General features: G+C 37.5%; 1 protein-coding gene across 5 annotated transcripts in view; it reads right to left on the bottom strand.

The window, feature by feature from the left end:
- The window catches only part of SNTG2 (syntrophin gamma 2), a 461,693-nt gene that overhangs the window by 69,524 nt on the left and 370,871 nt on the right, over window positions 1-21,298 (bottom strand). For all 5 annotated transcript variants that reach the window (XM_054024597.1, XM_054024598.1, XM_054024601.1 and 2 more), the window contains one exon: window positions 9,723-9,839. In XM_054024597.1, the coding sequence (XP_053880572.1) occupies window positions 9,723-9,839 (117 nt within the window). The remainder of the gene's footprint in view (window positions 1-9,722; window positions 9,840-21,298) is intronic.

Raw genomic sequence — 21,298 nt, 5'->3', positions numbered from 1 at the left:
ACGTACAATGAGGAACAGTCTTGCACTAGTAGGGAGATGGAGTAAAATTAATAACTAACTTTATGATTCAGACACAGGATTTAGTTGTCTGTTAAGACACTCATGGTAAAGCCTGTGCCCTAAAATAGAGTGTGACTTCAATTTCAGGATATTACTTTGGTTCTTGTATATAATTACAATTAATAATACTTAGCATTAAATAATGCTTTTCATATTCAAATCACTGTGCCTGCACTCATTACATTATGCATAATTTTTTCTTCCCTTTAATCTCTTTGCAAGGAGGAACACAGATAAATTACAGTCTGTTGGTATTTAATTGTTTCTATTACTTCAAAAATAATGTTGCACTTATTTTTCAATTAAAGGAAATATGAATAAAATAGATCAGTTAGATGGTCACAGTCTTACAGAAATCACTTCAGTGCTACTTTCTTAATCATACTGAAAAACACTGAAAAATACTGAAAAAGTATTACGGAATTATGGAGATGCCACGTATCTCCAAAATTAAGATTGTGTTAAGAATTGCACTTGAAACAGGGATGCAACTATATGCGCTCTCTCTTTCTTGCTCTCAAAATCAATAAATAAATAGAACAGCGTTTACTATCCAAATTTACAGTGGTTACTCTGAGTAGAGTACTGTACATTTGTTGTAAAGTTTTACTCTGAATATAACATCATCTAACTTATTTTGTGTTAGTAACTTTTGATGAAGGATGAGTTGAACAAGGTATTTTTGCAGGACAAGCCACCTAAAGCAGAACTGACAAAGGAGGCATTCTTTGTCAAAAGGACGGCCCTGCAGCTCTGATAGGTATGTGATTTAGCTCGGGCTTCACCAGATGAATTATAAGCAAGGAAGTGTTCCCAGAGTTTGTCTCCTAGATCTTGGGAAGTCCTCAGAAGAGAGTCTGCTCTCCTGCAGAAGTGCTAAAGTTTGCAGGAGAAAAATAACCTTCCTGTGAAACTCTTAAGATGTTCAGGAGTGTAATTCTGTCTTGGCCTTCCTGGAGTCTTTAGAAAGCCCCTTTTTGCCCGAGTACCCACAATCTAATGCCTCCTCAACTCTCACCATTGCTACCCCTTCTATACAGCTCCATCTAATTTCAGCTTGTAAACTATAAACATATTTTATCTCTGTATTTTGCAAGTTTGACAGTTTAGATGAGTTGTTTAAAAAAAAAAAAAAAACTTTTCTGGGGAGCAACACAGATTGCACCCTCTACCTTTGGGGTGAGGTTGGGCACCTCTCTTATCACAGACATCACTCTCTGGCTGTAGGTGTCACTGTAGCACAGGTTTGGAGTGCAGCCAGAAGACCACACCCACAAATTTTAGGCAGGCAGCACACTCCAAAAGAAAGGAAAAGAAAAACAGAATAATCCTGCAGCCCACAAGACAGTCCATGCTCACCCCAGTGTTCTTCACAAGGCAAAAGGTAAATAGTCTCTGTCAAAGGGGGCAGGGTTCCTAATCCCCTGTACATCCGAGCTGAGAGTTCTGGGCTCTAATGAAAAGCAAAGCACAGCAAAGCAAAGATCCCGCTACCGATCAAGAAGATCCAGGTGGCAGAGACTTTAGCAGCTTTCTAGGTAAGCAGCCCCTGCTCTGTGGGATTGAGAACTTCTATTCTCCAGCTCTGTTTCCCTCCGAGTGCCAACCCTGCGGGACTTGGATCCTCTGTTTTCAGGAGCTGCCTCTCTCCAAGTGCAACAGGCCTCACACATTCACTGGAGTGGGGCTGTTTGTGCCCAGAGGAGCTCTTGAACTCCTCCCCCTCCCCCCTTCTTGACTGGGGTGGGAACCTGTCCCACCATAGGTAGTGATAATGGGACAGTAGATGGGAGACAGAAGGTCCCTAACCAAGACTTAAAGTAGGCGGTGGAAATTGGGTGAAAGTCCTGGGAGAGACTGGCTGTGGAGTAATGCTGGAGAAACTGGGGAAATGGGGAAACCGTCATACTTGCTCAGTTTAAAACCTTATACTCATGACAGAGAAATGTAACTGATACTCGAGCTTCCCCCAGTGCTGAAGTCTTTTTTAGTCTGCTAAGCTAGCATAGCTTTTCATGAAAAGTTTTGAGTAGCACACAGAGGAAGTTGAGGTGTTGGTTATAGCTGTTTGTATTGGGAATGCAAAGTTTTATATATAGAAGATTACTTGGCTTCTCTGCAGCACCACTGCCCAGCTAGCCCCTCCATCCAGACCTGAGCTTTCAGCCCCCATATTTACATGTCTTTTTTTATCCTGTTACATTAAAAAAATAGGAAATAATAATATAAAACCCTATGTTAAGGTAGCTCAAGAGAATTTCCTCACAATGCAAAAAATAAAAAGGAAATTACAAGTTAATTCACACCAAATTCAAAACCAGCCTCCAAATATTAGCTCTTTAGCACCTGAACACCCAACCTGCCAACATATTAATAGGTCTCCAGCACAATTTCTATAAATTCAACAATTTTGTCAATTTCAATGCCAACATACAAAGAGCTGAAAATCACAGTGCAAGGGATTTGGGGGATTTTTTTTCATGTGAGTTTATATAATGTAAGCCAAGTTCTCCCACGTGTTACAACAGTGCAAACCCACAGACTTCAATACTTTTTGTTTTCAATGGACTTGCATCAGTGGACATGACAGGGGAGAATTTGGCTCACAATGTTAATAATTGTAAATTTATGTGCTGGTTACTTTACCTTACTTAACTCTTTTGAATACAAGATTCCCCCCATTGATGATATTTTAGACTCTCTTTTGTAAACTAGGAATCAATGAACAGCTTCTTTCATGTAAGCTTTTGAGATGAGCACATTACAGCACAACTATAAATTCCCACTGTTATCTTTGATAAAGGCCCTTGTTGAGCAGAAATGTCAGCTCCTTCCTGAATCGATACCATTGAAAGAAAGACAAACTAAAAATCTGAAAATTACTTTATTTCTGTTATAATACTGGCAACTTGATATTCCTGGACCTTAGCAACACTCTTTACACAGGTGAGATAGTGGTTATCATTAAATATAGAAGGTGAAATTTGGGTTGCATTAAAGTATTTTGTCACTGACTTCAATTGGGCCAGGATTTCGTCCTATATGTTGCATAGGTATGAAATCTGGAAGATTAACAAGGTCACAATTGTTGCAATATTTGTAGATGATGAACAGGATGTTTATTTTTCTGGCTGCATTTTTATCATTCAGATTAAAGTAACACATATTTTTGCTTTTAAATCTATAATTTTTTTTCAATATAGACTAACAGAATATACCTCTACCCTGATATAACGCGACCCGATATAACACGAATTCGGATATAACACGGTAAAGCAGTGCTCCGGGGCGGGAGGGGAGGGGCTGGGCTGCGCACTCCGGTGGATCAAAGTAAGTTCAATATAACGCGGTTTCACCTATACCACAGTAAGATTCTTTTGGCTCCTGAGGACAGCGTTATATCGAGATAGAGGTGTATGTTTGTTTACATTAAGTATGTTTTGTTTGCTCAGTGCTCTTAAGCTTCTCAGTCACAGTAAATGGTTTCAACAGGTTACAGATGGGTTATGCTTGCTGCACTTTTCTACCATTTATATCATATTGTACTATGCAAAAAGGGAACCTTGACGGTGAAACTAATATGAAAGCTTAAAGGTAATGTTACTATCTGATAAATGTAAAGATTAATACAAAATTGCTAGAGAGTTAAATATTATTCAGATAATTTTTAGCTCCACTAGACTCCATTTTCAATACAAAACCACTCCATTTATCTTCTTTCAAATATTCTATTGTATCATTAGACTTTCCAAAACAATCCATCATTAATAAACTGCCTATTGGATTAAACTGTGTAAGTGAAAGGAAAGTTATTAAATATTTTAATGAGAAGTAACATTGGCAGCTACTATTAATCAATAATATTATGTGGCAAAACTCATGCCAGAAAAGATGACAAGCAGATTATACACTACTGATGTGCAGGGACTAAAATGCCTGGCCCCAAGGCTACCTTCCAATAATGAAAATACCCGCAAGCAATTAGAGAAGACAGAGTAGGTGTGATATTGGGTATGCAAGACTATGATTTTATATTAAAGTTTCTTTTTAAAGGTGAGTCTGGCTTGTTCTAGAAATACATGCTGCCTTCTGTAACAACTTGTGGTGCATCTCCTGTGGACCACCACTTTTGTTATATTACCTTATACCCCACATTCACTCTCCACCTTTACAGTCTTTTCAATACAGATGTGCTAAAATCTCTCTCAGCTTGGCTGTCTTAATGCCTCAGAAATTAATGAATCACTCTGTAGCATAGCAAATCTGGAATTCAGACTGATTTTGGCCCACTTTTGTCTATTGCTGCTCATGCACATGTTCTGAGATGCCTATACTTCACTGTAGGGCCAAACTGAATGCTAGAGAGAAGGAATTGTGCTAGTGTCCCCGTACCCTGAATAGTCACTGTTTTGCTTTTTCTTTTTAAAATCTCTACAAAGCATAAAGAGGGCCTGGGGTGGGTGCCAGAATAGAAAGAAATCTTGTTTTAAAACTAATTGGGAAGATGGTAGTGCATCACAAAGAGTAAGTGAGGTGAATTCATGTTACCTAGAGTAAAACATTTTGATTTTAATAATAAAATTCAAAGGGTTTCAATCCTGCCTCCGTTTGTGCCCAGGCAACTTTGTGTTTACAAGTGGTTAAGTATGTTGTTTAATAAACACATGTAGGTGACTGATTTTGTCTTATCTATGGACAAGTGTTCAGCTTTGTACTGGTAAATTCTATTTCATGTCTGCGCAAGAGAAAGAACCCAGCAGCAACAGGTGATGCAGCTTGAAACACACAAGGGAAAAGTATGCATAAACAAATGCAAGATACTTTTGGAAAATGTGGCTCTGAGGGTCAAACAAGTGCAAGTTCATGAAATTTTTTCCAGCATAAGAGAAATCCAATAATACTACTTGCAGTATTAGGGAACAAGGATGGAAGATGCATGTTGGAAAATCTATGATGATCACTCAACCTTTGTTTATACTGTAGGAATTAGAATCTCCAAGGTCCATAGTTCATAGTCTATTGCATATAACTTGTTCTCTGGTGATATTGTTGTAAGCAAGTCTGCTTATTTTAGATATTGAGTTTTATGTCTAAACTTATCTATTTTTGGCAAACTGTTAAGTTGACCGTGTAGGGACAATATCTGATGACACACATGTTGACATTACCATTGCCACACTGTAGCACTCCCAGATGAATAATATATAGGGCTGTCAATTAATCACAGTTAACTCATGCGATTAACTCAAAAAAATTAATCATTATTAAAACAATTAATTGTGATTAATTGCACTGTTACACAATAGAATACCAATGGAAATATATTAAATATTTTTGGATATTTTTCTACATTTTCAAATATATTGATTTCAACACAGAATATAATTATATGATTATATTTCAACACAGACTACAAATTGTACAGTGCTCACTTTATATTTATTTTTGATTACAAGTATTTGCACAGTAAAAAAAGAAAAGAAATAGTATTTTTCAATTCACCTTATACAAGTACTGTAGTGCAATCTCTTTATCATGAAAGTGCCACTTACCAATGTAGTTTTTTTGTTACATAACTGCACTCAAAAACAAAACAATGTAAAACTTTTGAGCCTACAAGTCCACTCAGTCCGACTTCTTGTTCAGCAAACCTCTAGAGAAACAAATTTGTTTATATTTACTGGAGATAATTCTGCCCATTTCTTAATTACAAAGTCACCTGAAAGTGACTTGGCATTGCAAGATATTTACATGCCAGATGCGCTATAGTGTGTTAATTAAATTTGTGACTGAACTCCTTGGGAGAGAATTGTATGTCTCCTGCTCTGTTTTACTCACATTCTGCCATATATTTCATGTTATAGCAGTCTCGGATGATGACCTAGCACGTTGTTCGTTTTCAGAACACTGCAAATTTGACAAAATGCAAAGAAGATACCAATGTGAAATTTCTAAAGATAGCTACAGAACTCAACCCAAGATTTATGAATCTCGAGTGCCTTCCAAATTCTAAAAGGGATGAGGTGTGGAGCATGCTTTCAGAAGTCTTAAAAGAGCAATACTCTGATGCAGAAACTACAGAACTCAAACCACCAAAAAAAAAAAAACATCAACCCTGTGCTGGTGGCATCTGACTCAGATGATAAAAACGAACATGAATTGGTCTGCACTGCTTTGGATCATTATCGGGCAGAACCCATCATCAGCATGTATGCATGTCCTCTGGAATGGTAGTTGAAGCATCAATGGACATATGAATCTTTAGCACATCTGGCATGTAAATTCTTGCGACACTAACTACAACAGTGCCATGCAAACACCTGTTCTCACTTTCAGGTGACATTGTAAACAAGAAGCAGGCAGCGTTATCTTCTGCAAATGTAAACAAACTTTTTTTTCTGAGTGATTGGCTGAACACGAATTAGGACTGATTGGACTTGTAAGTTCTAAAGATGTACATTGTTTTATTTTAGAATGCAGGCTTTTTTGTACATAAGTCTACATTTGTAAGTTCAGCTTTTATTATAAAGAGATTGCACTACAGTATTAGGTGAATTGAAAAATACTATATCTTTTGTTTTTTACAGTGCAAATATTTGTAATAAAAATATAAAGTGAGCACTGTACACTTTGTATTCTGTGTTGTAATTGAAATCAATAGATTTGAAAATGTAGAAAAAATCCACAAATATTTAAATCAATGGTATTCTATTATTAACAGTATGATTAAACACGATTATTTTTTAATCATGCGATTAATCACAATTAATTTTTTAATCGCTTGACAGTTCTAATAATAAACAAAGCAAGTACAAGTAGATTGATCAAAGCTTTTAGTTATTTAAAGGTTTTGCTGTGTAGGTACCACACTAATCAAGGAATAGAGTTTTACTTTCCCATGGATTTTTTCCCTCAAGTCTGGACACAGTTCCTGAAATTTAGATAAGACCTTAGCTTTCATACATTTAATCCATCAAGATAGACAGTGTAGATGCTTAACTAGGGTACCTAGAATTCAACTTTCATAAAAATGCTGATTTTCATAAACAAAATGTCCTTTGACATATACTTGCTAAGATGATGATCTGTCATTTGCAGAAACTATTTTAGCAGAGCGTAGCTCCACAGCGAGTCGCCTTTCAATTGCTAAACATCACTAGACCTGAACCTTTATGAAGTATTTCTCCTGAGTTCTGCCCATGACTGGCATGTATATGGTTATTTTCATGAAAAGATGTCAGCTATGTTCAAATCCAAGTATGATTTACACTCCATTTACACAAAGGACTAGAACAAGAGTAAAAACTGTAGCGGACATGCTTGATATAAATGGGCAATAAAGCTGTGAACAGGATCCTCAAGATTGAAGATAGCCATTTTATCTGACAGCCCATCTAATTTGTATATTTAAATCAAAATACACACTGTAACATAATTTTAATTATAAAGTGCTTCACCTGCTGATGTTCTCATGATGCTGTGCAGCATAATAGCAACATGATTAAAATAGAATATAATAACTACCCTTGTAAAATTCAAGCAAACCAATCACAGTAATACATTTGCTTGTGGTACAACAATGAATTGTTGTGGAATTATTTTTTAATGTTACACTCAGGATTCACTTTATATAGACCATAAACAATAGGAATAATAGCTAATAACTTATTAGAGAGTTTTAAAAAAAATGTCATTAGAGTTGAGCCAAAGGTTCAAAGTTGGAGTGCCACAGATTTACACCTTTTTGTGACCATTATACATGTAGAGGCCAGCTGGGAAATTTGGATCTGGATCCAGGTTGAAATTGTGAACCCCTCCAGTGTTTGGGTTTGTTGGATCCTGCCAATTTCCAATTGCTTATTACTTTGTTATTTATTATTTTTATTATTATTATTACTTATACAACAATAAAAAGATAAAAAAGTAATGGATATTTAGACTAAAGAAATAAAGATAGTTTGAGAACAGCCTTATGGGTGAGTGGTAGAGCCACAGTTTCACGTAACATGGCATTTGTGAAATGGATAAAAAATATAAAACCTGTTCATTGAGCTTTAGAATTTACCTATTTAGTCATTTATATCATAGTCATTACTACAGTATCTGATCAATGGGCATGAACATGGCATTAAAACAAGGTGCCACATTAGTTATCTTGTTTACTTTTTCACAAGGAGCAATACCACAACAGACGATCTCCAGAAACATGGCAGTGAATTAGATATACCAAGATAATGCGGGGAAAATGCTACAATACATTTATTCTCACTGTCTGATATCAGCAGAGAGCTGGATTTTGATAAATTAACGAGTTTATCTTCAATTTGTACACCGAGATGAATAGTTTTAACTATATCAAATATTCCCCTTCTACAATAGATCTGAAAGATATAATTAAGATTCATAAAAGACTGTCATTGTGTGTTGTATTATTTATTGGCTTAATGTTTTCTTTCTGCTTTATTATCTTTTAACTAGAGACAGATACAATAGGTTAATTGATTTAAATATTAGTCTCTGAGCTGAGGTATTTTTTGGTTTACTTGCATTTGAGGATTTAATTTTAAATTGAGTCCTTCACATCTAGTTTTTGTTAACTCCAAATTAAGCAAAAGATTGGTACTTGGCCATTTTTGACCCATGATGATACTAATGTATTAGGCCCATTTGGCTTGGAACTGTAGCATAATGCAAGAGGGACTGTGTTATTGATTGCTACTGTCTAAGATTCATAAATCATCTTTTCTATCTCTCACTTTACGGTACTCCAGTAAGATGGTTTACATTTAAAGTGCTTGGATTTGCTCCTATTTCAACTGAAAGCAATGGAAGTTATACTATTAACTTCAGCGAAGGCATAAATAGGCAGTTAATTTGCAGTTGTTTTTTAATGTTCCTTTTTGTTCTTTACAATTTTTTTTCCTGAGAGCAACAGCACTCTATTGTATAAGTGGAAGAAAAAGAAGAATAGGAAGGTTATGATGTGATATTGTATGGATTGTTTTGAGATTTTTAGAACTCTCTAGCATATTTTTATTCAGTTTCTTTCAGTGAAATTTTAGTACTCTTGAAAGATACTGTGGAGATTGAGGTCCTCCATTTTATCTACAGAAAAAGTACAACTCTGACAGTAGCTACACTACACTATCCAACACTACCCCACCAGTATGCTGTAACCTTTGGGGAATGTCCCATGTCTAGGAGGTGTAGGGATAATTCATCCCCTGTGAACATTCAACCCATGGCCTTTTGGCAAAGATCAACACCAGTTAGTGCTAATTGTGATGTGGACTCCTTTCCTAGAAAAACTAGAGTAAGTGCCCGCTCATTTCACATACAGGTAGGCCTCAGAACCAATGTAAGATGGCAAATTTTGGTCACAACCAACCCGAGGGGAATTTGAACCGTGCCTTGAAAGCAAAAGCTCTGTGTGCCATTAACAATCCAGTTTCCCCAGAACTTTATGTCTGGGATTATCAAAAGCGCCTCAGGGATGCCAAAATCACATTGCAATTCAATAGGCTTTGGGTGCCTAACTCCCTTAGGCTCATTTGAAAATCTCAGCCTACAGCTTTATTTAATAGGAAAGAATTCATTTCCAGTGCTTCCAAAAGGATTGCATCAGTAATCAAAACCTTACAAAAAAAAAATTGGTTTCTTACCGGTGGAGTGCTGAAAATGTAGAAGGATGAACCCTTTAGTGCCAGGAACTTGTATTTGTAGAGTTGAGATGAATCAGTTCCCTCGAATCTTTCATTCACCCAGCCCATATGAATAATCTGCAGAGTAAAACCTTTGAAAAATTAGAACTCAAGCTTTAATAGCAGCGTAATACACCCTTTACACAGAAGTTCTCCTTCTCCCTAGAACACCACTCAGTTAATGGAGGGCAGTGGCCTTAGATTTGAAACTTGTTGACCCATCCTCCCCTTTGCCTTCCTTAGCCCGGCTCCCTAAATTATACTCCATGTCGGTGTGTAGAGAGCCCCCTAGAGGTGTGATCCATATTGCACAGGCTTTCTGAATCCTGTCTGCCCTGTGCAGCACTATCACATTGATATCTGGTGTGTTGAGGGTCTGCCTCAGCTATGACGGAAAGTGGATGGGACTGGACCCATAGACATTAGAGATAGGAAAATTTATTCTGATAAAAAATCTGTCCAAATCTTTTCCCATGCTTCAACCCAGCCATTTAGGGTGGTTCCAAAAATGTAACTTATTTAACACTCTATGTGCTGCTGCAATTTCTGGTTCTGGCCAGGACCTGAAATAGCGATATTGAAATATTACAAAAAGGCTGTATCCAGAGTATTTGTGACCCAGTGAAAACCAGGCAGCACTAGTAATTCTATGAGATCTGCTTCTAAACAAAAGACATGCGGATAAGTCCATAGGCTTATCTGAAACCAAGTAGTTCACTAGATATTGAAGTTTCCCCATCACTACAAGAATTACATCACATTTTGTGCTTCCAGGGGTTTACACATGCATACATTTCTTCAAATGAGAATTGTAGGGGTTTCTGTGCTGGTAAAGTAAAATTACAAGGGTTTTTGTTGCTCATCTTACACATTTTTTATTTCCTTTAAAGTTATTACAAATAAATTGTAATTATTTTACAATGGTTTTAAAAGTTATTTTACGTATTTTAAGTAACCTTGAAATTTGGACATAAGTAAGATTTTATTATCTCTGAACTAAATACACCCTGAAGAACCACATTCTAGCACAGTACTAGTACACTAGCTGGAATGCTTAATTTCACAACGTCATGCTGACTCTATTGCCTTTAATATGCCTTGAAATATTTGTCTGGCCTTAATTATAGTGCTCTACAAATCTTAAACTGTAAATGGCCAATCTTGATACCCTTGCTGAGTTTTTGTACTCAGCATGGAATGTCCAAAGTACCTAAGTAACTTTCCATGGCACTTCTGAAATCTCACCCTTAGCCCTCACACAACACGAAACCTTACTTGAAATCAGTGGGAATTTAGCCTGAGTAAGGTATGCATTAACATGTGTAGGAACTTCAGGATTCACCCCTGGTGAGATTTGAAGAGAAGAAGTGACTCATTTGTATTATAAACTTAAGATAAACTTTTGAATGTGACCAGAGCACGGAACCGAAACAATGTACAGTAAGAGCACAGATTGAACACAGAAACACGTTGCTATGGTCACATTTTTATCTGAGCATGATTTATACTTTGTTGTCTAGCTGTGTTATTTAATACATAATTATCTCTGCTATCAGTCAACTTATTTAAAAAAATATTATATACCAACATAATGCTATTGCTTCTCTACATTCTTCTACTCAACTATAACTTCATTAAAATGTTAATGCTGTAGGAAACAGTGCAGTAAATACAGTAGACCTTCCAATTCTCACTTTGCTATTGTGTAAACTCAATAATTCTCACCAAAATATTGCTCCACCAGTCATCAGAACAGCTTTAATAACTGAATGCCAGACACTTCATTACTTTAACAAAATATACCACAGTACGGCTCAGACGCTCTTACAAACAATAACACAGATTGCTTATACTTGCATGTTATTATCATAATAAATAAAGGGCAATAGCTAAAACAAAGGAACAAAGTACATTTTGTGATGCCAGATCCTTGATAATTTTTACAATCATATTTGTTTGCTTATCTGCTAATTTGCAAACCTCGTTAACCCACATTGGCTTTTCCAGTCATTATTGGAAAGTAAATTAGATCCTATTACAGAGCGAAAGATACAGAGTACTGCGCATGATAATAATTTGCAGTTCTAATGACCCCCTTTCAAATCTAAGGATCTCAAAGCTTCATAATAATTGGTAGGGAAAATGGGACTAGACAGACAATGTAACATTCTTAGGTCATACGTCAAATCAAATATGGCAGAGCCAACAAAATTATAGCTACATCTCCTATAGCTTTAAATATATTAAAACAGCAGATCAAGGAAAAGAGGTTGTTTTTGTTTAAGGTTCAGACAGGGAAATCAGAAGACTGGTGTTCTATTCCTGGTCCTCCACATAGTTCATGGGTGAACTTGGATAAGACACTTACCCTCTTTATGGATATGTCTTCCCTGCAAAAAAATAAAAAATAAAAAAAAATAGGAACATGTTTACATCAAGGAAGTTATCTTGATGTAAAATCCCAGTAGAGACAAGACACTAGTTTATACTTCAATGTAGCTAGGCAAGATAAATCCCAGGTGGGGGTATAGTGTTGGCCTTGACAAGCTGCACTGAGGTTAAAACCTACCCGTGCCTTATCTCCAGGAGGATTTTATACCAAGATAGTTATCTCAATTTGCCTATCCCAGTGTAAGAACACACCTTTTTTTGCGGTGAAGATATGACATGTGCCACAGTTTCCTCTCTGTAAAATGGATCACACAAAGTTGTGAGGACTGCATCTTTAGTATCTGTAAATTGTTCTGAGATCCTTGAATGCAAGATGTTATAGAAGTGCAAAGTATTATGGCTCCAGTCTAGCACTTAAGAAATCCCATTCCTATTTAGCAAAACACTTAAGCATATATTTTAATTTTAAGCACAGGCTTAACATTCATTGTGCTTTGTTGAAGAGGGAATGATTTAGGCACGTGCTTAATTGTTTTTGCTGAATTGATGCCTGTATTATTATTCCATGTTACTGTGATGGTTAGTGTCAAAAGATTTGGTTTGAATACATCCTTGTCCATGACATACCCAGACTCTCAAGTATCTGCAAACTTTGGGTTGAAGTCTCATGGTAAGATGGTCACTCTGATTTCAACTCCATATGAAGCACAGAGAAGTGCATAGGTACTAAGAAAAGAAAAAATACTGAAATAGTAGTTAAATGGACTTTGAATCGCCAAAAAAAATTTGATCTGGTTCAATTCAAACTTCCAGTACATATTCAGGTCAGTTTTTATTTAACTCAAACGGATTTTCTCCTTCCTTTTAATTAACAATTTATTTATAGTATTTAAATGGCGAAATTCTGCTTGCACGAGTCTTTGCAGAATCAGAGAATAATGCTGTGTTTATAATGCTGTAGACACAATAAAAGAATTTAGACATCTAATCACTATGCCTGATTTGTCAATGCCAATCAGTAGTTAACTAAATTCTGTAATATGTTCTTACAATTTTGTATCTGCAACTGATTTTTCAATCAAAACGTTGGCACACAACTAAAAGCCATTTTGTTACATTTTAGCTCAAAAAGCAGGGGGAAACTCATTTGAATTCAATTAAAATTTCCCAAATATCCACTCAGGATTTGAACTGAACCTGCACATCAGTGGGACTACTCACTTACTTAAAGTTATGCATATGCTTAAGTTTTTGCTGCAATGGGCCATAGAGGGCAGGCTGAGGCCATTTGAAAATCTGGTCCTTTTATTAGCTGAATTATTTCTGAACTCTAATATCATCCATTTAATTTATAATGGAAGCAAACAGATGGATTATCACAAGGTGGACTAATGACTCTACTCTATCAAAGTCTATAGAAAATCAAACACACAGCAATACCTCAATTACATTTCAAATATATTGGATTGCAGAAAATATTCCATAGTGCCCAGTTTGCTTGATAGAAATGGCCCATAAAATTAACAGCTCAAAATGATAAAAAAAAGATTAGTTATGACATCTAAGTTTTATATGGATAACAATGTATGTACAAAACAGATATTGCAGAAAAACCACCAAGCGGAAAGCCAAATAGAAGAATACTACAAAAGTAAATAGTGACTGTACCCTTAAAATGTAGTTGAAAATGAAGAAAAATAAATGTTTTGTCTCCTGTACTCAATGATAGTTCCCTAGACATGCCAGAAAATGATGAAGTGACTTTCAATTTTCAGTTAAAACAAAACAAAACAAAAGAGCAACAATTATTTAACTTCACTTTGTCAACAGTTCCTGGAATAAAAAAGTAATTTTTGGTGCTGTAAAGTACAAGTGAAAATATTGCTTTGCTGACTTCGGCCATTTCATATAAAAGAATACAAACATTCATCTGGTAGACCTGGGTGGTGAGTTACAGCCTCATATAAATTAGAACACTTCCAGTGACTTTAAATTTTCTGAATTGGGGGCTGTCACCAAAATACCATCAGACACTTAACTTCAGTGACTTTTTTAGGTGCGAGTAAACAGAATTTAGAATTTCCTGGCATTTATAAAATATACCGGATTCATTACCTAAATCAATACATTTTAATGGTTCCATTTTTTCTTAATGAAGTGATGAATAAGGAGCAAGAAATAAACTGTTCCATACATTCAAAAGAGATATTATGGGAAATAAACTAGTAGCTGCTTTTGCATCTCTATAATGGTGCATGTTTCAAGAAAATAAATACATGCAATCAAAGCTAGATAGATTTCTAAAACACTTGACATATTATAAAAAATTTATATTGTAAAATCTTCTGGAATAATAATTATATAATGGGTTATTTTAACTACCTCAAGGTACACTGGTCTAACTGCCTACTGACACATGGATTAGACAAGCAATTTATGAATACCATAAATAGTTTGTTTTCAGAGTTTCACGAGTGACTCTTGTAACTCAATTCTATGAACTTTTAGAATGAAGATATTTAAACTATGAAGAAAACTATCACAAACCAGGATAAAGAGGACATTTTTTTAAAAAAAAATCCTTAGTATCCATAGACAAATTGAAATTTATTTTAAAAATAGAGAGATGTATATAATTTTGAGCAAACAGGAATAAAAACTACTATGGCTAAGCAGGAATATAAATACCTAAAAATGCATCCTTTGGAAATCTTGTTTGCAACCTTATGGCTGACAATAAATCTTTGTAGGATCAAGCTCTAAAAAGTCAAGAACACAGTCAATGTGCAAAAATCCTTCTCCCCCTTCCACTACATCTTTATTGAATGGGAGTTTCCAGGATTTTTTATTTCTGAAGAAGGAAAGGTGAGTGCTTTGTGCACAATATTGGTCAGGTTATTTAAAATATAAAAATCATCACAGAGCCAGGCTAAGTTAACAAAGGGAGCAAGCAAGAGGGAGGCTATGATGAAATGTAGAAGCCAAATAGGAGTAAAAGATAAGTGCAACCAGAATTATTTTAAACAAATAAATAATAATAAAAAAAACTTGGGGGAGGTGATCAGGAAGATGAAAATTAAAAAATCAGGAATGAGGCAGAACTGCTAGCAAGGTCTGGCCCCAAGCAAATGCCTGTCCTTACTCCCAAAGCTCATTTTATCCCCGTCCTTTTTATTTCCTGTTGCCAATCATGAGTAAAAGAAAGAACTATTTTTTTTAAATGAAAGCTTAGACTGTGACATCACATGACTCCAGGAGACGGGGCACTAGTCATGTTCCTAATATGTCTATGCATTAATGCAACCCTGCACATCCACACGTAACCACACCTCTTCAATTCACACAGCCTTCTCCTACTTCTCACTTTCTCCCTCCGCCCTACCCCTTGTCAGTGCTTAATTTGTGCTGGGGCTGAGCCCTGGCACCTCTAAGCTTGGCAGTTCATAGCCACAGCACCTCTGGGCTCCCAGCCAGCAGCCATCACTCTCCATACCAGGCCATGACCTGCCCTGCTGCTGATTGCGCTGAGATGGCTGCCCAGCCTGCAGACGTCACTCTCTGGTCACCCACCAGTGCTTAATTTGTGCCAGGGCTTGCTGAAGCTGAGCCCCGGCACCTCTTTCATTACAAATTAAGCACTGCCCCTTGTATACATATGATCTCATTTTCTTCTTCTCTTTTTGACTTCCCCTCCCTAAAACTTGTTCATTTTCTCCCTACTACTCCCCTTCACTCTCTCATACAACTTATCCTTCTCTCCTTTCCTCTCCTTTTCGCTACACACTGTCACTCACCTAGGCACTCTTTTTCCTCTCTCCAAACTCTCCCTCCCTTTCCCTGCTCCTCAGACAGGCACTCTCAATCTCTCTGCCTGCAGATTCTCCCACTCTTGTTTTTCTCTTCTTGCCAGTCCTAAACTTTCAGTAGTTCACCTCAATGTGAAGGAGAGGAGTCTACTGCAGAACAGCATAAAGCAGCGCTGCAAGATCTCTGTTTCCTCCTCCCCCTGCAGTTGCTGCAGGGACCCAGGGTTACACCAACAAGGAGTGTGTGTGTGGTGGGAATGAATGGTTTGGGCCAGGAAAGCATCACACAGAGAAGCGGCAGCACATGTGTATATTTTAGTGGGAAGGGGCAGAAGCCTTCATAGGTAGGCAGAATTGAAAGGAGCATTCCTAAGGAGGTGAAGGGACAAGTTGTGAGGGGAATATGTGCTGCCCATTTCCCCAAGTTATTGTACCTACGGAAGAGAAGCTGAAGGCAGAGACCAGGTGGAAAGCCAAATACAGAACATATTTATAGATCCTAGACAACGGTAGCCCTGTACTGTTTATATTTAGTCACTCTAACTTAAAAATTGTAAGAGAGATTGAAGAAGTCTAGAGAAGATGGTTAGAAGTTTGGCAAGATATTGCAACAACTAGGGGGACATTTAGTTTGAAAAGACATGACTTCAGTTGAAAAGTTCAAAATTATGAAGGAGTTGATCAGGCCTTTCTTTTTAGAATTCATAATATGAAATAAGGGAACATTTGATTAAATTAAGTGGAAGATCACAAAGGGTAATGCTAGTTCACACCGCATATAATGAACCTCTGAACACAGTCACAATAACTTAACCAAACCCTGTGGCTGAATTGTAGTAGCCAATGACTACTAAACACATATGTATCTATGGAAACTAAGGGCTCATTATTATCATTATCAAAGCCACATTTGGGGTTGGGTCATATCTGCCCTGCTTTTGTGGGAGATAGCGGAAAAAATACTTTGAGAAAAAACAATTCCTCTTAGATACATGGAATGCAGGGAGAGTGCACTCACTGCTTCAGGGGGTGCAGATATCTCCTTCCGCTGGGCTACTCCCAGTCACGGGCAGGCCCCGCTATCAGCCTGCAGCCCAGAGCTCCCGTGTAAGAGTGGTAGGACCATCTGATGGCTGGTGAAAACAGCCAGACCTGTCAGAGGTGTGCATTCGAGAGGAACTAAAAGCACAGCTCACCCTGCAACTGTGATGCATGCAATGGATTCCCAAAGGGGGTGCAGGGATGGAGCAGTGTTGTAATTCCCTAAGCCCAGGCAGATAGGTGTAGCTGGTTGTTACTTGGGCCACACAGAAGATATGGAGGAGCTTTCCACCCATGTAAGTAGCAGGCACAATCAGGGCCCAAGATAATGTTAAGACAATATATCATCAGACTGCAGCACATAATCTGCTTATCACAGGGCAGTGGGTGGGATGATTTGCCACTGATTTACATGTACAATTCTCTTGCTGATGTGTGGGGAGGGAACCACTTTACACAGAGCATCAGGTATCAGCCATAGTTTAAGTAAGGATGGTCGATAGCTGACTTGATGGACCTTTGTTAGTGATCAATTAATACTTATTAAGGTAATAATCTATTTTATTAATCTTTTTGACAAGTTCTCCAAAGCACATCATTTTCATTACCACTATTTTTAATACTTTTACATTTGTAAATTGTTCTATTCATTATATTGTGCATGGAATTTCTTATCCTTGGACATGATAATGGTCAAGATCACGTTTTGCAACTACAGGTTCATTATACTGTTGAAAATTTGCTTGGTTAAATGCATAGATACTAAATAACATTTATATATGCTGCTTTTAATTTTTATAGTCCAGTGTAATATGGGTTAACTACCCATTCATGATTACATGTGTTTTGGTTACCAGGTGACCTGTGCTTTTAGACTCCTTTTAGTCGCCCTCGAATGCACCCTTCTAGTGACAAGTTTGGCTGCCTTCATGCAGCCCTACCACTCTTAAAATGAATCTCTAGGATGCACCCTCTCCCTACCCCCCATGCTAACTTAACAAGCTCAACTGAGTTTGGCCTCTGTAAGCCCCCTTTCTCCATAAGTCAGACCAACGAACCAATTAAAGTGATTCAAAAATAGCTTCGTCAAAACAAAGCATTATTTATTCTTTCATCCACAGTTGCAGAGCATGCAGAGCGCAAGTATAAAACCAAACATGCACATTTCCCCTTACCAACAATTTAATCTTTCCTTGGAAGCTATGGTAAGCTCCATTCAGCACAGTTACCTTCATCTCTAGGCTCGGAGAAGCAGCCTGCTTGCTGCAGCTTCTGTCTATCCGAAGAAGTGAGGTTTTTACTCACGAAAGCTTATGCCCAAATAAATCTGTTAGTCTTTAAGGTGCCACCAGACTCCTTGTTGCTTCTGTCTATGTTCATTCAGCCTATGTATTAGCCTCAGTCTGCTGGCAACATTTCTTCTCCTCCCTCTCCATCCCTTTCCTGCCTAGGCGAGCATCTTCAAGGTTTAGTATACCTTTCGATACTAAAATCAGCCTGGGAAGAGTAAACTTTGCCATCCTAGTGGGTGACAGACCAGTGATTATTTCCCACTTAATGATTTCCCCAAGAACTCTTGGTATTCCCTATGACAGCACCTTCTCTTTGCCATTGTTTAGTTTCCTGTTGGTGTTCCACTTACAGCCTCCTTTTGAGTTAAGTTTATGTATTCGGGCAGGATAATATCACACAGGTAAACTAAGTGCACACAATATTTATAAAAATATAATACACAGAACTTGTTCACTCTCCAAAAGTCATAATATGTTTCTGTAATACTAAGATCATGTATCAGTATATCAATAATATTAGCATATACAAGGCCAGATCTTCAACAGCAGCTATGGAGTAGTCAAATACAGTGGAGGGAGGGTTGCACAGAGGAGTCCTTTTCTTATCCTGGTGTTGCTCTGCTTCATGCACATTTGAGAAACAATTTGTACTTGCTGCAACCAGCCTCATGACAATTGGTCATTACCAGGATGCAAGGGAGTCCCAGCCACACTCTGTACACTAATAGCAAAGGATTAGCTATAGTGGCGTCTATAAAACCCAAAAGTCACCCTATGCATGGGAGAGCCTATGTAGAATGAATCAAATTAGTTTAGGGCTGCTTTATACTAGAGGAACAATGAAAAGCTTTCAGAGTGTGGCTCCAAATCAGGTCCAGTAAGTACAAAACACAAGTCTGACAAATATTGTGGCATTTTAATGCACTCAAACTTTTCCTTTAAGGCTTATTTTCTCCTGTTACTGTTCAGTGAAAATTCCCTTATACATCCAATAATGGGTGTGATGAATGAAGGGGGGGCCAGGGGAGAGGTAGCTCCCTTTTATGGACACCCAGCCAGCCAGCCAGTTAGCTATAAAGTCCCTCTTGGTGGCTGTTCTCTGCTTGCTTTACCTGTAAGGGGTTAAAAAGTAGCCCAGGTAAAGGAAAAGGAGTGGGCACCTGACCAAAAGAGCCAATGGAAGGGCTAGAACTTCTTAAAATGGGGGGTGCGGGGAATTCCCTTTGTCGGTGTGTTGTGGTTCTCCGGGAAAGAGCGAAGACAAAGAGCAGCAATGCTATAAGCAGAAATTGAACTGGTATGAAAAATTATCTTCCATACCTAGAAGGAATCATTGGGACAGGGAATGTTTAGGTAGACACGATCAGGTTTATTTCTTGGGGGGGAGGGATAGCTCAGTGGTTTGAGCATTGGCCTGCTAAACCCAGGGTTGTGAGTTCAATCCTTGAGGGGGCCACTTGGGAATCTGGGGCAAAATCAGTACTTGGTCCTGCTAGTGAAGGCAGGGGGCTGGACTTGATGACCTTTCAAGGTCCCTTCCAGTTCTAGGAGATGGGATATCTCCATTTTTTTTTTATTCTGGCTTGTGGCTCTCCTCTGTGCTAACCCCAGATGCTTTTGTTTGCTTGAAACCTTTAAGCTGAACCCCCAAGAAAGCTATTTTGGGTGCTTAATTTTTGGAATTGCTCCTTAAAAATCCAGCAAAAGCCTAAATTCCAGATGTATTTTCTTTCTTTTTGTTTTTAATAAAATTTCCCTTTTTTAAGAACAGATTTGGATTTTTGGTGTCCTAAGAGGTTTGTGTATATGTTGTTTAATTAGCTGGTGGCAACAGCTAATTTCCTTTATTTTCTTTCTCAGCTTTTCCCCAGAGGGGGATGAAAGGGTTTGAGGATACCTCACAGGGAGGAATTCCCAAGTGCGTCTTCCTGGGCTCTGAAAGGGATTCTGCACTTGGGTGGTGGCAGCATCTACCAATCCGAGGTCAGAGAAAGCTGTAACCTTGGGAGTGTAATACAAGCCTGGAGTGGCAGATATTAATTTTAAAATCCTTGCAGGCCCCCACCTTTTGCACTCAGAGTGCCAGAGTGGGGAATCAGCCTTGACAATGGAAAGTCCTTTTTTCCAGTTTTCATGGTTAAGCTCATCTGTCATATTCTGGAGATCACATAGGTTGGATACCAACAAAACAAGATTCAGAGTATCGGAATCTAAGTATGTTTCTCCTCTCTAATCCCTTTTTGTTCAGTTCAATCTGTAGAAAATGTTTTTGAACTAAATCATAAATAGTCTTTGTTTTGACAAAGATGGTCACAACCTTTTATCTCTTTGTAGTTTTATTTCCCTCCTCTGTATTTTCCCCTAACATTTTCCCTTGCTAATACCTCGCAGTCCCAACCACTGTGTGTTTGCTATTTAATTCTCATGCAAGTCATGCTTTGATGTACTTTCTACCAGAAATCAGAATTAATTTTCCAAATTGAGTGTAAATGTTCGTTCTTATTATTTTCATGTAACCTAGGTTTATTTCTGTTCTGTTTATGCTCCCTCTTTCCCAGACTGTGGTTAGTATCTCATCAGTCTGTGGTCTTAATCTATTTAATTGTTTGTGATTTCTGATCTTTATTTCTTCCTATGTCTTGCACATTACTTGAGGCCAGATTCTGCTTACTAAGGTTGAGTGGTAACTAACTTATTTTAAATCAATAAGGCAACTTGTGAAGTAAGGTACTATTCAATCTGAATAGGCATGGCAAAGTTGGCCCTTGGTTATGTTCTTTTTCTTAGATTTATCTATTTATTTTAGCAGTACTAAAAGCAGCAAAAAGTAAACCTAAAAAGTTGTTCTCCTCTTGACTAATCAAAGGCTCAGATTACCATCTCCTCCTCCACAGTGAAGAAAATGAAGATTTCCTCAATCCCAACTTGACCAAGAGAGGCACAGAAGTAGAAAGCAAAACCCCTGCTTTCTTTAGATATATATAAAGGACCACACATGCATGCTGTG

This window comes from Malaclemys terrapin, chromosome 3 (genome assembly GCF_027887155.1).
Source record: "Malaclemys terrapin pileata isolate rMalTer1 chromosome 3, rMalTer1.hap1, whole genome shotgun sequence".
NCBI lineage: Eukaryota > Metazoa > Chordata > Testudines > Emydidae > Malaclemys > Malaclemys terrapin.
Note: the sequence above shows the minus strand (reverse complement) of the source record. Positions and strands in the feature narration are given on the sequence as shown.